The sequence below is a fragment of the Chiloscyllium plagiosum genome, chromosome 23 (genome assembly GCF_004010195.1).
Source record: "Chiloscyllium plagiosum isolate BGI_BamShark_2017 chromosome 23, ASM401019v2, whole genome shotgun sequence".
Lineage (NCBI taxonomy): Eukaryota > Metazoa > Chordata > Chondrichthyes > Orectolobiformes > Hemiscylliidae > Chiloscyllium > Chiloscyllium plagiosum.
This window is the reverse complement of record NC_057732.1, coordinates 31,664,330-31,680,797: the sequence shown is the minus strand read 5'-3', so window position 1 is coordinate 31,680,797 and position 16,468 is coordinate 31,664,330. Positions and strand designations below refer to the sequence as shown.

General features: G+C 39.9%; 2 protein-coding genes across 2 annotated transcripts in view; one reads left to right on the top strand and one right to left on the bottom strand.

Moving 5' to 3' along the window:
- lrrc17 (leucine rich repeat containing 17) overlaps nt 1-14,474 on the bottom strand; it is a 67,721-nt gene extending 53,247 nt beyond the window's left edge. The window contains exon 1 of the mRNA XM_043713825.1: nt 14,230-14,474. The gene's annotated coding sequence lies outside the window, so the exon portion shown is untranslated. The remainder of the gene's footprint in view (nt 1-14,229) is intronic.
- The window catches only part of fbxl13 (F-box and leucine-rich repeat protein 13), a 314,516-nt gene that overhangs the window by 175,860 nt on the left and 122,188 nt on the right, over nt 1-16,468 (top strand). Inside the window, exons 13-15 of the mRNA XM_043713824.1 lie at nt 3,654-3,706; nt 12,602-12,702; nt 14,160-14,289. Coding sequence (XP_043569759.1) covers nt 3,654-3,706; nt 12,602-12,702; nt 14,160-14,289 — 284 coding nt within the window. The remainder of the gene's footprint in view (nt 1-3,653; nt 3,707-12,601; nt 12,703-14,159; nt 14,290-16,468) is intronic.

Here is a 16,468-nt window from a genome sequence, read left to right as displayed (position 1 = left end):
GAAGGTATAGGGGAGATGTCAGGGGTGGGTTCTTTACCCAGAGAGTGGTGGGGGCATGGAGTGCGCTGCCTGTGGGAGTGGTAGTGTCAGAATCTTTGGTGACCTTTAAGCGGCAATTGGATAGGTACATGGATGGGTGCTTAAGCTAGGACAAATGTTCGGCACAACATCATGGGCCGAAGGGCCTGTTCTGTGCTATATTGTTCTATGTTCTATGATTACATCCAAGCTTCTGGATGGATATCAGATATTGCATATTACTAACAATAGTGACCCTACCCCACCCCGGATGGTGATAATTTCCTTTGACTTGACTAAGCAATACTCCTTTCACCAGTGGTCATTTGGTGAAGCACATTCATTACCTTTGCCACATAAGTGACTGGCACATGTTGCAGGTGTGACATTAATATAGCATATCATACTGCAGTAAAACATCTGCCTCCTTCACTGCTAAGTGTTGATAAACAAGACAGGCTGCCTGGCTTTGTATCTGTACTAAAAGTAATACAGAACTACTGTGAGCCTGTATTCTCTGAAAGATAAAGAAAACAGAGATGCTCTGAGCATTCAAAGAGGTGCAAGTCAGTAAACACTAAGAAAGCAAGCTAAGATTTCAGAGATGCACCCAGCTACAATGCATGAGATGAGTACTTCTCCCTGTGCACAGATCAAACTGGCAGCAGCATTGCAATTTAAGGTGTTGGTAAAACTCCAAAGTGCAGTGTTGCAATGGTGAAAGGTATTATAAGTGGGTTGGAAATGTGCCATATTGACATGGTGAGACTGTTGTTTTGTGGATGCTAACCTCCATGTTTGGAGGGGCAGATGGCCACAGTCCAAGGAGCATACTTTGAAATGTTGGGGAATGCTGGCCAAAATGAATACCTCGAAAAGACACTGGCAAGCTGTAGCCACAACGTAACCACTTCAACTTTCATGTCAGGAAATGGTGCCATCTAGTTTCTTTCTGATACCTGGGATAATAGCAACCATGTCTAAGTGAGGTAAGATTAGGTAATTGTATGATGTTAATGCATGCAATAACACACTTGCTGCTTACTTGTGAGATTCTCAACATTGAGGAAAAAAGGTCAGAGTTTCAATAAGGTTTCAATGGTTAGGTGAGAATCTCCATTTCTCATTCTTGCCATATGTTTCCAACTGTATTTTAGGTGTTGGAGGTGATTTCCTCAAATTCCAGGATCAGCAATTACTGTTTTATATACAGTTGCATTGTTTTGGAACTCTGGGGGACAAAAGATCAAAATAACGGCACCTTAAAAAAGGAGAAAGACAAAGGCATTAACCACACGGTCAGAGAAAGAAACCTATACTGTCTGACACAGCAGTGAATCTACACAGTTACTGCCTTTGTTGTTTGAGTTCAAGTATCTCTGGACATCAGAGTATGTCTAGGAAAAATTAACAAACAGCGAACATCACCGCTGACCTTGGAGGAACCTCTATGGGAGAGCTCACAGCACAGGAACAGATAAGTGCATAGTTTGGAAGCCTTGCTGTAAATCTACAATAGTGAGTAAAGTGGGTTCTTTCTTGATTTTATGTTTTATTGAGATCTTTCCCTTGATTGTGGTGTGTGTATGTAAAGAGCTGCCAAAGGAAGTGGTGGAAGCTGATCCAATTACAACATTTAAAAGGCAGCTGGATTGGTATGTGTATAGGAGGGGTTTGGAGGGATATGGATCAAGTGCTGACAAATGGGACTAAATTAGGTTAGGATATTTGGTCGGCATAGACAAGTTGGACCAAAGGGTCTGTTTCCATGCTGTACATCTCTATGACTCACCATTGTCGACATTGTTTAGGGCCTAAGAAAATTCTGCCCTATGCCTCTATCATGCCCATATCAAGTTCCCAAAAAAGTTACAAAACGTCAATGATAACATCTATAGGGTTAAACGGTTAGTAATCTGAATATCCACTTACTTATCCCAATCTTTGTTTGAGGAACTGAATATTCAATTTTGCTCTTTGATGGAAACATTTATATAATAAAAAACTCTATCTAACCATAGTGGAAATGTAGGCAATAACATGTTTCTGCTGATACCAATTGAGGCAACTGAAATGCATTTTGAAAAAAAAAATCAATTATTTGTTTTATAATTTCTAAAATACAAAATAAAGTTTGAACCAAAAGCTTCAATTTATTATACATTGCACATTATTATAATAAGTATATTTCTTGAATTTTCTTTTGTTTTTTATAAGTTCCTACAATGCACACATAGATCTTAATTGTTCAGCCATTAAGTTTAGATTATTGTAGGCATGATAGAATTAATTACATAGCAAAAATCTAAAATAACTACATTCTCCATCTTATCACACATGACACCAAAGCACATCTTCTTGTATGTTCTTCCCAATCTTTTTCCTACTGTGACCTATAAAGTAAACTGTGGGATTTATGCATTTTAATGATTAAAAGGTAGGCTTTCTGAATGTTTGAAGTTAACAATTGACTTGTCAGTATTTCTGTAGCCATGACTTCTTTTCAAACAGTTTGATGCTTAGCTTTAGAGTGAATTAGTTTTGTTTACCATTATTTACATATTGTTTATTTTAGATTGTTTTGTGAGCCAGAAAGGTAAATAAGGGAAACGTAATTTTACTTTGAATTTGGTGCAGACCTGTGAAGTCCTTGGAATAATATATCTGTATAGACCAATGCCCCTGTGAAAAAAGTGATATAAAATGAACTAAGCTATCTTAGAGTGAAGAGTTAGTATTAGTCCCAGACTAGAAGCATTGGGATAAAACACTGAAGTTACTTAAAGCAGAGTACATTTAATCAGGTGTATGATAATGCCAGGAAAAACCTATTTGCAATTCCAGTCTAAAGGCTGAAGTCACAAGTGATTTAAACCTACTGAAGTGAGATAGAGTGTCTCTGGTGTAGATATTGTACAAGTTGCGTTTTGGGTGCAGTCTAAAATCTGTTGTTTGTTTACAATTTATAAAATAGCGTTTTGGTATTAATGGGATTATATTTTTACTGTGGGTTTAAACTTATTTTAATCTGTGATGCAAATAGATGGTTTGATTTATTCCGTTTTACCTTCTTTTCTTATTAAACACTTGTTTTCTTGTGAAAGCAAAGTCTTCAGCATTGTGTGCTTACGTTTCGGCGAGATACCACTATGTGATAACAGAGACAAATCTAAAATGATTTTATCAAGTCAAGTTTCTGTCTGATATCTGATAACAATTATAAGTTCCTACAATGCACACATAGATCTTAATTGTTCAGCCATTAAGTTTAGATTATTGTGATAACAGAGACAAATCTAAAATGATTTTATCAAGTCAAGTTTCTGTCTGATATCTGATAACAACAGCAGTTTGGATATGACAGACCCAATTTTGAGGCTTAAAATTGTTGCAATCCCTCAGTGAAAGCTGAGAGAGCAGGATCGTCTTAGAGTAGAGGTATAGATTTTACAACTCTTATCAAAGTTTCACAGTGCCATTGCTGCCTCAGAATTAGCGATTCCAAAAATTCAGCTTGTGACTCCACTAGGGGTTCTGACCTCAAAGTTGGGAAACCCTCAACTAAATATATACACTTTTCTAATGCAAAATAAATATTTACAGTGTATTATACAGTTCTTTATTATGTGTTTCAGGTGACTGTCGAAACCTGCAGGATCTAAATTTAACTGAATGTGCAAATTTAACTGTAAGTCAAAAACATGTTGCTCAAAATGCTGATCCATGCAAATACCTAGCTAAGAGATAATTCCTTATTCTTGGAGGAAATTTAAGTCATCTACTGCTTTAGGGCAGCACAGTGGTTAGCACTGCTGTCCCACAGCACAAGGAACCTGGGTTCGATTCCACCTTCAGGCAAATGTGTGAAGTTTGCAAATTCTCCCAGTGTCCATGGGTTTCCTCCCACAGTGCAAAGATGTGCAGCTTAAGTGGATTGGCCATGTTAAATTGTCCATAGTGTGCAGAAGTGTGCAGGCTAGTTGGATTATTGGAAATGCAGGGTTATAGGGTAGGGGCTGGGTTTTGGTTGGTGTGGACTTGATGGGCTGGATGGCCTGCTTCCAGGGATTCTATGTTGAGAATGATATAAGTTAGCAATTGAAATGCTGAAGCTTTTTTCCCTACTGTGTTGCTGCCTTTTTTGAATTCTTTTCCTGCTGTTTTGGGAGTGATGGAGTAATTGCTCATTTAGGCAGTTGAAATGCAATGAGAATCCCATTACATTAGGTGGAAAACTGATTGAGTTAATTCCTAAGCAAGTTGCAACTTTCCCACAAAATCAAGTTGATAGCTGTCAGAAGGACAAAGAAGCCTTCAAGATAAATTTAAGAAAAGATTTTTCTTCTGACAAGCAACAAGCACAATTTTCCACTCTAACCCAGACCACCTATTGCTTTCCACTGAATTGGGCAACTGATAAGCAGCATAAAGGGTGAGATCCAAGAGGTAAAATTCTCAAAATAAAGTCTGCAGACCTCAAAATTAGCCTTTAAGCACCCAAAACCAGCCGAAGATTCAAATCTAACTGTGTGTGTCACTATTTCATTGGACCAAAGTTGCACCTTAGTTCAATCCCCTTTTCAGGCAATATCTCCACTACATATACATTCCAATAGGAGCCACTAAATATATGAAAGAAAAATACATGACTGATTTTCCCCATAACTGACCCTGAATGTATAGCTCAATGACAATATTCACCAGTATTGCATCTGAGACCAAATAAGTTAGGCAGGCAAAAGATAGGAATCTAAATGTTACTATTTTATTACTATACCACATCCATCCATTTAACTGTCAGAGGCTCTGTATGCCATTTTTGTTCTTAATGCACAAAAATATGAAACAGAAACAATGATAGACTTCTGCCATACTTTGGAATGGCGCAGAAAAAGGTTGAGATGTTGATGCATCAGATCTGACAACATTTTGGAAATTCCAATTTGTCTTGTAAGGGGATCTTCACTTAGCAATTAGAAATCCTGTTGTGATAGGGGGTTATGATAATGGTGAGGGTAAGCATTCCTAAATCCCTGACCTCTAAAATGCCTAATTTTAAAAAAAGATGTAGTATTTGCCCCTTTATTCAGAAAGCTAAAGGAGATACAAAGAAGCTTGGCTCACTCCATCCTGCTCAAGATAGCTGGAAGTTGCTGAAGCTTCCAGCAGCATGGATAAAACAGTGCAAAAAAGTTCCCAGAGAGATGCAGCATGACTTATCCAACAAACTATAACATAATTGGATATCCACTAATTTCTTGGGGATATAAAAGGAAGTACCCATATGAACTTCAGAAGAATTTTGGTTTATTGATTTGCATTTAAGATCAACATTTTTAACATCTACTGGAATTATAATGGTTTTCTATTATTCTTTTGTTGTTAGCCCTGCCTTGAAACCCCATGGTTAAGCCTACAGTTAACTCATGTACATGTCACATTATTATCATACACATCTCTGCAGTCACTCCCTCCTTAGTGTCAATCCCAACTTCCTGTTCTCCTGTCAATGTTCTTCCTATTCATCATCCCTGCAAAGGTTAATTTCTTCAACTATTTTCTTGACTTACTGTTTCAACCCACCATAGAATTAAGTAAGTTCCATTGAAGCCAGTCATTTAGCACAACTGATTTATATCAGTGCTAATAGTTCAAATGACCTTCCTCTCATTCAACTGATCTCTGTCCAACTGCCCCAATCCTTTCTTACTCTTCTGTCTATCAAGCAAAATGCAAAAACGCTGTGTCAAACATGCCATGTGACAATTTCACATTCATGAACACTTTGTGGAAAGAAATTACTCTTCAATGCTTTATTTGACTTGTTATAGACTATCTTATATTTATGCTTCCTTGCTTTATGCTCATCCAAAAATATAAATAATTTGTGCATAAAACCGTGATCATCTTATAATCCTGAAATCCTATAACAGTTTTCCTCTTTTTCAAGAGAAAATCAACTAATTTTTCCCATTAATTATATCTCCTCCACTATGGTTCTAAGTCTAGTAAATATTTTCTAACATATGCTACTGCTTTAAATTTTTTTTGTCGTATGAAAGGGCAGCACAATGATTCAGTGGTTAGCACTGCTGCCTTACAGCGCCTGGGACCCAGGTTTGATTCCAGCCTCGGGCAACTCTGGGTGGAGTTTGCACGTTCTCGCCGTGTCTGCGTGGGTTTACTCCAGGTGCTCCGGTTTCTTCCCACAGTCCAAAGATGGGCGGCACGGTGGCACAGTGGTTCCACGGTGGCTTCAGAAGGTTGGTGAACCTGTTGGACCGAAGGACCTGTGGCACGGTGGTTAGCACTGCTGCCTCACAGCGCCAGAGACCCGGGTTCAATTCCCGTCTCAGGCGACTGACTGTGTGGAGTTTGCACGTTCTCCCCGTGTCTGCGTGGGTTTCCTCCAGGTGCTCCGGTTTCCTCCCACAGTCCAAAGATGTGCAGGGTCAGGTGAATTGGCCATACTAAATTGCCCATAGTGTTAGGTAAGGGGTAAATGTAGGGGTATGGGTGGGTTTTGCTTCGGCGGGTCGGTGTGGACTTGTTGGGCCAAAGAGCCTGTTTCCACACTATAATCTAATCTAATCTAATCTAATCTAATGTGCAGGTTAGGTGAATTGGCCATGCTAAATTGCCACAGTGTTTAGGGATGTTTGGTTAGGTGCATTCGTTAGGGGTAAATATAGGATAATATGGTAGGGGAATGGGTCTGGGTGGGTTACTCTTCAGAAGGTTGGTGAACTTGTTGGACCGAAGGACCTGTTTCCACACTAAGGGTTCTATATAGTCTATTTCAGAGCTGCACATGGCATTCAGAGTCATCTACTTCCCTAGAATGGTTGCAATAGAACTGCTGCTTAAACCTAAACAAATATTTGCTGTATTTGAGCTTCCAGAAGTATTGTGTGGAAGCAGTGGAAGGAAGTAGCCAAGGTCATAGCTGTCAACAATGTTACCCAACTTATGATATTTCAGGCCCAGATTTGTTTGCCATTGTGGAGTGCCTCTGCATGTATCATTGTCAATTTTTGTAGCGGTGGGCTTGTGAACACATTTCACACATGAGCAGCAGCTTTTTTTTGTTAAACTTATTCATGGGATTTGAGCATTGCTTGTGGGCTAGTATTTATTGCCCATTTCTACTTGTCCTTGAGAAGGTGGTGGTGAACTAACTTCTTGAACTGCTGCAGTCCATTCAATGTAAGTATACTCAAAAACCATTAAGGAGGGAGTTCCAGATTTTTAACCCAGCAACAGTAAAGCACAGAGGTATAGTCCTAAGTCAGGATGGTGAATGGCTTGGAGGGGAATTTGCAGGTACTGGTGTTCCCAGGTGTCTGCTGCCACTATTCTTCTGGAAGATGGAAGAGGTCCTGTGTCTGGAAGGTGCTAAGCAGTATTGATGAATTTCTGCAGAGTATCTTGTAAGTAATGCAACTTCTACCATTGAGCATTTGTGGTGATGGAGTGAATGTTTGTGGTCGTGGTGCCAATGTTTGTGGATGCAGGCTGTTTTACCATGGATGGTGTCAACTCTTTTGAGTACTTTGGAGCTACATTCACTCAGGCAAATGGAAAATATTCATAACTCTCCTGTGTTGTAGATGGTGGACAGGCTTTGAGCAGTTGGGAGGTAAACTACTCACTGCAGAATTCCTGCAGGAGACCATAGGGCTTGTGAACACGTTTCACACATGAACAGCAACTCTTTTTTTTGTTAAAAACTTATTCACAGTATTTGAACATTGCTTGTGGAACGTGTTCACAAGCCCTATGGTGTCCTGCAGGAATTCTGCAGTAAGTAATTTACCTCCCAACTGCTCAACGCCATCTACAACACAGGAGAGTGATGGAATATTTTTCATTTGCCTGAGTGAATGTAACTCCAACAGTATTCAAAAAGAGTTGACACCATCCATGATAAAACAGCCTGCATGGTTCTAGCCGTGGTATTTTTATAGCTAGGAGAAAGTGAGGGCTGCAGATGCTGGAGATCAGAGCTGAAAATGTGTTTCTGGAAAAGCGCAGCAGGTCAGGCAGCATCCAAGGAGCAGAAGAATCGACGTTTCGGGCATGAGCCCTTCTTCAGGAATGAGGAAAGTGTGCCAAGCAGGCTAAGATAAAAGGTAGGGAGGAGGGACTTGGGGGAGGGGCGTTGGAAATGCGATAGGTGGAAGGAAGTTAAGGTGAGGGTGATAAGGTGAGGGTGATAGGCCGGAGTGGGGGTGGGGGCGGAGAGGTCGGGAAGAAGATTGCAGGTTAGGAAGGTGGTGCTGAGTTCGAGGGTTGGGACTGTGACAAGGTAGGGGGAGGGGAAATGAGGAAACTGAAGAAATCTGAGTAGTCCACTTCAGTTTCTGGTAACTCCCAGGATGTTGATAATGGCAGATTCAGCGGTGGTGATTCCATCGATTATCAAGAGTTGATGGTTAGATTCTTTCTTAATCGAGATGGTCATTTCCTGGCATTTGTGGGGCACACATGTTACTTGTCAGTTGTCGGTCCAAACCTGGATAATGTCCAGGCCTTGCTGCACGCGGACAGAGACTGCTTCATTATCTGAGGAGTTGTGAATTATACTGAACATTGTGCAGAACATCTCTATTTCTAGTCTTATGGTGGAGGAAAAGTCACTGATGAAGCAGCTGAAAATGGTTGGACCTAAGATGCTACCAAGGAATTCCTCCAGAGATGTCTTGAAGCTGAGATGACTGTCCTCCACAACTACAATCACATTTCTTTGTATCAGATATAACTCTAACCAGTGCAGACTTTCTTCACCCCAATTCCTATTTACTCCAGTTTTGACTGGTATCACACTCAGGACAAAGTGAGGATCGCAGATGTTGGAGAAAAGTGTCGTACTGGAAAAGCACAGCAAGTTAGGCAGCATCCAAGGAGCATGAGAATCGATGTTTCGGGCATAAGTCCTTCATCAGGAATGCAGGGCGTGGGGGAAGGGAGCTGAGAGATAAATAAGAGGGGGGTGGGAAGGTGATAGCGATGAGGGGGTGACAGTGATGGGTCAGAGCAGAGGGTGGAGTGGATAGAGGGAAGAAAGATGGATAGGTGGGACAGTTCAAGAGGGCGGTGCTGAGTTAAAGGTTTGATCTGGCAGGAGGTGTGGGGAGTGGAGATGAGGAAACTGGTGAAATGGCGACATTGATGCCATGTGATTGGAGGATCCAAGGCAGAAGATGAGGTGTTTTTCTTTCAGATGTCGGTTGGCTAGGAGTTGGTAGTGGAGGCAGCCCAGGAGTTGCATGACCTTGGCAGATTTGAAGGGGGAGTTGAAGTGGTTGGCCACAGGGCGGTGGGGTTGTATGGCGCATATGTCCCACAGATGTTCTCTGTAATTTTCTGCGAGTTAGCATCCTGTCTCCCCAATGTAAAGTAGACCACATAGAGAGCAATGGTGTGTCACACTCAGTCAAATGTGGCCTCTATATCTAGGGCAGTTTTACTTCTGGAATTCAGCTGTTTTGTCCATGCTTGAACCAAGACCTGTAATGACAGGAGGAGCTGACTGACCAAGTGGAACCAAACCGAGCATCAGTGAGCACTTACTGAGCGCCATTTGATAACAGTTTCAATGACACCTATCATTTTGTTGCCGAGTGACATTTACATGATGAAGAAATAAGGGGCCTGATAGGATTTGTCCTACTATTTGTGGACAGGGCAACACTGGATAGTGTGCCACATTATTGTCATTGAAGCAACATACCGAAGATGCTAGAAAACTGAAATAAAAACAAGAATTGCTGTAGAAACAGCATCTGTGGAGAGAAAAACAGTTAATGCTTCAAGTCAAGTCTCAAGATTCTTTTTTGGAATTCCAGACCTGCTGACTTTCTCCAGCATTTCTATTTTTAATGGCATATTGCTGGGTAATTTCATGACCTACCTGGAAATGGGTGCCAATATTTGAGCCCTGCTACTCCTAGAGTTGTTACAGAAGTTAAAGATTTAATCAAAATACTCAAAGTCCCCAAATTACCTGCTTGATTGACTGAAGTTAATAGGTTGTACTGACCAGGTTTCTGTCCTTAACAAGGACTTTTATTTATTATAAGAAATCAGTTTTAACCACAGAAAAACAAAAATACAAATTGTCAACATGTAACTCTTTGAGTTGAACCCTAGCCCCTCTTGAACCCTACAAAGACAAATGCAAGATAGACCAAAAAAAAACAAATGTGGATATTATGGATGAAAAACAAAATATCGGGAAGCAGTTCACCAGCACATGTTCATAGGATTCAATGAGGTGTCCCCTTTTGTCTCTTCCAGTTCCCTCTGACAACTGATCCTGTATCCAAATCTTTTCAGTTCTTTGCTGAAGACACCCTGGAGGGAGTGAGAAAGGGTAGTTGACACATGCATTCATTGTTCGTTTCTCAGTCACTGGCTAGAGGCAACAGCTTATAGCAAGTGGTGGCAGTGATAATCTTTCAGGTTTGGTTATTCTATTGTAGAATGAGTAAAAGAGGGTTGCTGTCTCTTGCAGTCTGGAGGTCATTTGAGTTAAGTTGTTCAGACACACACTATCCACCTGCCCAGGTGTTATTGTTATGCTGATGATTCGCGGCCTCCACAGTTGGTCCCAAAAGCCATTCAGCAGTCCGTCCATCAGCAAAGGGACTAAACACACACCCACTCATGGTGCCTGTGGCTCAAACACCTTACCTCTTTGCTTGAGCAAAGCAACTCTGGAAACATAACTCAATGAATTCCAGCAACTATTTTTTTAAAAGTGCAGCATTTCCTTCCACTCCTTGGTTTAAGATTTATCATTTTCGCCCACAATCCAAAATAGAGAAGATGAAGATGATGTGGTCTTCACAGTAAATGCTAGTGTTATTGTTCTAGAACAGTTTGATTAGGAATGAGATTTGTTTTGATGTACAAGTCCTGAATTCTATGCTCAGAACATCATCACAGCCTTTGCTATATCTAGTATGTACAGCCATTTCTTAATCTCACATGGAGTGAATTAAATTAGTTGAAAATTGTTACCTGTGATAGTCAGGAGGAGACAAGGATGGATTGACCACTCATAATTTCTAGCTGAAGTATACTACATAACTCCATCATTCATGTTGGCAACATTTATAGAGCTCCTCCTCCTGTTAGTTATTAACTTGTCCACCACTGTTAGAACTGGAATATGTGACCAGCGAGAAATGTATTGGAATGTTGGTGTGTAGAGGTAACAAAGGCACGGATGTGAATTTTAGCAGCAGATGAGCCAAGACAAGAACGCTGTTGAGTGTTATTGCGGAGGTGGGAATAAGAAGTCTTCGTGATGTGCAAGTATGAGATATTAGCTCGCCTTGGGATCAATTATGACACCAACATTGCAAATGTTCTGTCTTAGTATCAGAGTGTTGCCAGGGAGAAGGATGAGATCAGTAACTAGTGAATGGAGCTTTAAATAACATCCAAAAACAAAAGCTTTGCTTTTCTCACTATCTAATTAAAAGAAATTTATGCTCATCCAGTCTGAATGCCTGATATGCAGTTTAATATTTTCATAACAGTGGAAGAATAAAGAGTGGTAATGATGAGGCAGAGCCTGTTATCATCAGTATACATTTGAAAACTAATGCTGCATCTTCAGATTATTGAGGGTCAGTATATAAAGAAACAAATAAGTGGGGACCAGGGCTAGATCCTTGGGGGACACCAAAGATAACTGTATATGGGCAGGAAGAGAGGCCATTGCAAGCAATTTTGCAGTGTCATGGAGTCTTCCTGCCTCCAAACTTGCAGACCAATCCAGATCTCCTGTCTCCATTTCTGACAGATCAAGTTTGGGTCAATCTTGAGTTCAAAATGACTCAATTTACACTGCAGCAAGATCTCTTAACCTGCAGTGTGGGAGATTTCTTTTTGGGGAATAGCCATAAATACCCATGGAGGAAGGATAAGGTCTGTAGAACAATTAGTTTTTCAAGTTATTTAAATCTTGTATTCTTTTCAAAAAATTTCAGTCTGTTTTAGTGAAAGTATAAAGAAAATTTGCTGTAGTAGTTACAATAGCTGTTCATTGACTTAGCCCGAAGGGATACCATTATATAATTAAGAATTTTTTTTCCTTGGAAAATCTTAGAAGCCATTTGAAATGCTGACAAAAGCTCCAGCCATTCTCTGAAAATAGGATATGTACTTTCCTTCTGGTATTAGACAATAATTTTTCAAAACGGATTTTTCTTAGCTAAGAGAGCACTTGAGTGGCATGCAAACACTAAGATGACATCAGCATTTTATATTCTAATCCACAATTAAAGACATATTTAAGTAAGTTATCCTTTCTAAGATGTTATACACAGATTTGCAGAATTAGTTACCTGTCCTGTTAAAGAAGTAGTATTTATGAAATATTTATATAAAAATTCAGCAGTTTGATGAGAACAGCTGATATTTACAAAGCATGAAACTGGAGTAGCTCTTAATGTGGAAGTACCTAAGCACATCTTTAAGGCGTTTATTCAGAAGCTACAGGCAACATAATACGTTTTCGTGTTTACTTTTAAAGTTTTCACCTTTTTGAATGATTGCCTCCATTATTTAGGATGAATTTGTGTCTATGGTGGTGGAAATGTGTACTTCACTTCTGTACCTGAACCTGGCTTACACTCCTATTAGTGACGGTACACTGAGGTCATTATCAAAGTAAGTTGCACCATTACCATTCTCACATTATTACTACACCACATCTTTACAACAATAGGAAGCTTGTCTCAGATAACATATCATGACCTCTTCTTTTCATGTTTTCTTATTTTCTGCCCTTTTATCTAATTTAACTAAAATATTTCCTTATTAGAAATGCTAACAATTAAGTACTTGATCTGTCAATAGTTAAAAATCGCACAACACCAGGTTATAGTCCAACAGGTTTAATTGGAAGCACACTAGCTTTCGGAGCGACGCTTCTTCATCAGGTGATCACAATCACCTGATGAAGGAGCGTCGCTCCGAAAGCTAGTGTGCTTCCAATTAAACCTGTTGGACTATAACCTGGTGTTGTGCGATTTTTAACTTTGTACACCCCAATCCAACACCGGCATCTCCGAATCACGATCTGTCAATAGGTACACTTAAATGATGAGTGGAGGGAACTGTAGTTTTTTTCCCTGCACTGATAAAAATTTAAAGTCGCCACAATCAAAGTAATACACTCACATAAAGAGATCTTAAACTCCTTTATACAAGAAGGCTATAAATTCTATAATTAAATATAATTTGGTCTTTAAGAGAATGCCAGAAGACAAATGACATTTGAGAATATTTGGAAATCTGCCTCTAACTGCAAATATAATACTTTAAATATTACGATGAACAGCTCCCATTTTCATTTTGATACACAAGTTTGCCAAATTGAGTCATTAACATGCTCTGTGAAAATAATTAAAATTTACTGGGTGAACTTTTACTTACAAAATATTTGCACCAATGATGAAAAGACCACAATGCCAGTAGGTTGAATGGTTCTAGTTATGGAGGTTGTATATTTGTGTTAATTTAAAACAGAAGCAAATAAATCTTATGCAATGTATTAATCATTCACGGTCTTGGAACTTCCATTATTTTAACTATTTTATACTGAAGGCTTTCCTAGCAGGGAATGGGAAAGAAACATTCTGCAAGTAACACTGGATGTCATTATGCTCAATACTTACCAGACTAGCTCTGTTCCGGATGTACAAGCTTTCTTCTTGGGTTAATTGAAAACAAATGTAATATTATGGTACTACATATATTACAAGAGAGAACCTTTGTTCTAAAACTGATTTTAAAAGTCGTGTTTGCTGCTTTATAAATGCAATAAAATATACAATTTACACTTCTGTCCTTCCTTTTTCCTCCCCCTCCATTCTGCTACTAATTGTCCGCTCCAATAGTTGTTTATTTATGAAGTTTTAAGTGAACAACATCAAAAGGACTGCAAAGGAAATTTAACTACATGTTTCACGTATAGCTGTTACATCACTCACAACTGTTCTGTTTCTGTTTTATGCTGCCAAAAGCACCAACTTATAAAAATCCAGCAAGAAACTTTGCATAATAGGTGCTTTGACTAACTTTCCTCCTATTGTGATATAACTGAAACTCTACTTTCTTTCAAGGTTTGGATTGAATCTACAGTATCTGAGCCTAGCCTACTCAAAGAAATTCACAAATAAAGGTTTGAATTACCTTGCCACAGGGAAGGGCTGCCACAAGCTCGTCTACCTGGACATTTCAGGTTGTACTCAGGTTAGTCTTTAGAACTTTATACTCTTAGTAGAAACCGTGTGGTTTACAATCCTAGTGCAGAGCAGCAGACTGAATAATGCAGGAAGGGGGAGGGGAATTGAGCTGGTGTGGAGTTACAGAGTCCCAGCTGCCTAGAAAAATGTTTCCTCAGGCTTTTGGCAAAATTCCAGGCTGTTCTCAGGCCAGAAATATCCTGTCTGGCTGTTAACGCTATATATCCCTTTTTATTCAATTTCTGTTAGTAGTGATTATTTGCAACTTTAGGAGCCAAAAGTCTGTGCCTACTCATGACACTCCCACCATTAAACTGGTCATGAAAGATTTAAATTTTTCCCCAGCAGTGCAGTTTGGGGGAGAAAATTAATCTGCCTAAACAAGATTTCTGATGCCAGGAATGAGAATCCTCCACATAGAAATGTTGTCACTCCCAGACTGGACAGCAGTAACTAGTAAGTCTAGGCTAGTGAACCTACTATTGCAAGTAGTCGATATTACGCGCAGTGGGACCCATTGTTTGAACCCGCAGATATACTTGCCAACATTTATTTTATTTAGTCACACACTCTCCAACCACGCCCCCCCCCAAACCACACCCCACTGCAGTAAACAGACTCCGTCAAGTAGGTACTCTCTGGTAACACAAAAGCCTCTCAGCTTCAACTGGCTGTTACTGTTTTAGTAAAATTGTACACTTTTGATGGAATGATATTTAGCTTGAAATCTTAAATCTATCAATTTGCTTTGCCATCCACATGGATCTCAATGAATGGTGGGTGCTGTATTTTGGCTTGAAATTGAGGAGAAAAAAGGGAATTTGAAAATGTGCTTGAGGAAAAAGTCCGCAAAATCCAAATTCCATCACTTGGATTTATTTTTAATGTGCTAATAATAGATATTAATATTTTATGCTAACAGAAAGGCTGAGTATGATGTTTTTAATATGCACGCCACATTCCTACCACAAAAAACAAGGAAGCCAGTTTCCAGGTTTTGTCAATTACAACCCTCACAAAAACTTGCAAACACATGGAGTCAGTAGTCTCGGATTGGCAGTGGGATGGAAAACTCTCAGGAATTTAAGCACCCAATTAGAATTTACTAATCATGGCAAGAGCAGGCAGGAAATAAGCTTCTTGACCCCTAAAGCATATTCCAAGAGATCTGCTGATTAGACTTTTTTGTGAACTAGAATAAACAAGGCAAATGTGATTTACAAATGCGACTTGATTTGATGATGTTTTTCTCTCACTGGATTTCTGAATGGTATGCTGTGTTAATAAGTTGGGAGATAAGAGGTAACATGAGCTTCACTATGTGGAGACTGTAATGTAGTTACAGATTTGCTCTGTCTACTGTTCGCAACCACTTCTTTTCATTGGGAAAATGGAGCAGGTTTGGCAGCATCTGTGAAGAAAATGTCTTGTTAACATTTCAGGTTGACTGACCCTTCTTTAGAATCTGTCTGAATCCATTCTGAGGAAGAGTCACTTGACTCTTTCTCTCCACAGATGCTGCCAGACCTGAGATTTTCCAGCAAGTTGTTTTTGTTTCTGATTTTCAGCACCCGCTGCTCTTTTACTTTTTGTCCCCCACTTCTTTTCATGACTTGATCGATGGTTTTGCATATTTTTCAGGTAATTGCTTAACATGTCAGAAACTGAATGTGTTACACAAATGCTATCTAATGATGTCTAGCAAAAATTGACCAACAGGCTCAAAAAGTTTCCTGAAGAAGGGCTTATGCCCGAAACGTTGATTCTCCTGTTCCCTGGATGCTGCCTGACCTGCTGCGCTGTTCCAGCAACACATTTTCAGGTCTGATCTCCAGCATCTGCAGACCTCACTTTCTCCTCAAAGATTTTAATCTACTGCGAATCCTCTTACAAGGATGCCTTCCTTGAAGAAGCTCTCTTCCTCCCTCTACAAAGATTTCAGTGAGTCCCTCTCTCACTGCACACCCCAGGTCATCTCCTCTGCATAGAAGCTCTTCAACCACATTCTCAAACAGACTCGCTACCACAGCCACATCTCCTTCCTCAGCACCTGCCTACGGAACCAACTGATCCCGCACGGACTCCGGACTACGTTCCGACCAACAAAACTTGGACCCAACCAGGACAACCAGTACCTACAACAAATCCGAAGCCTCCAGCAACAGACCTCCCTCCGGATCCTCCGC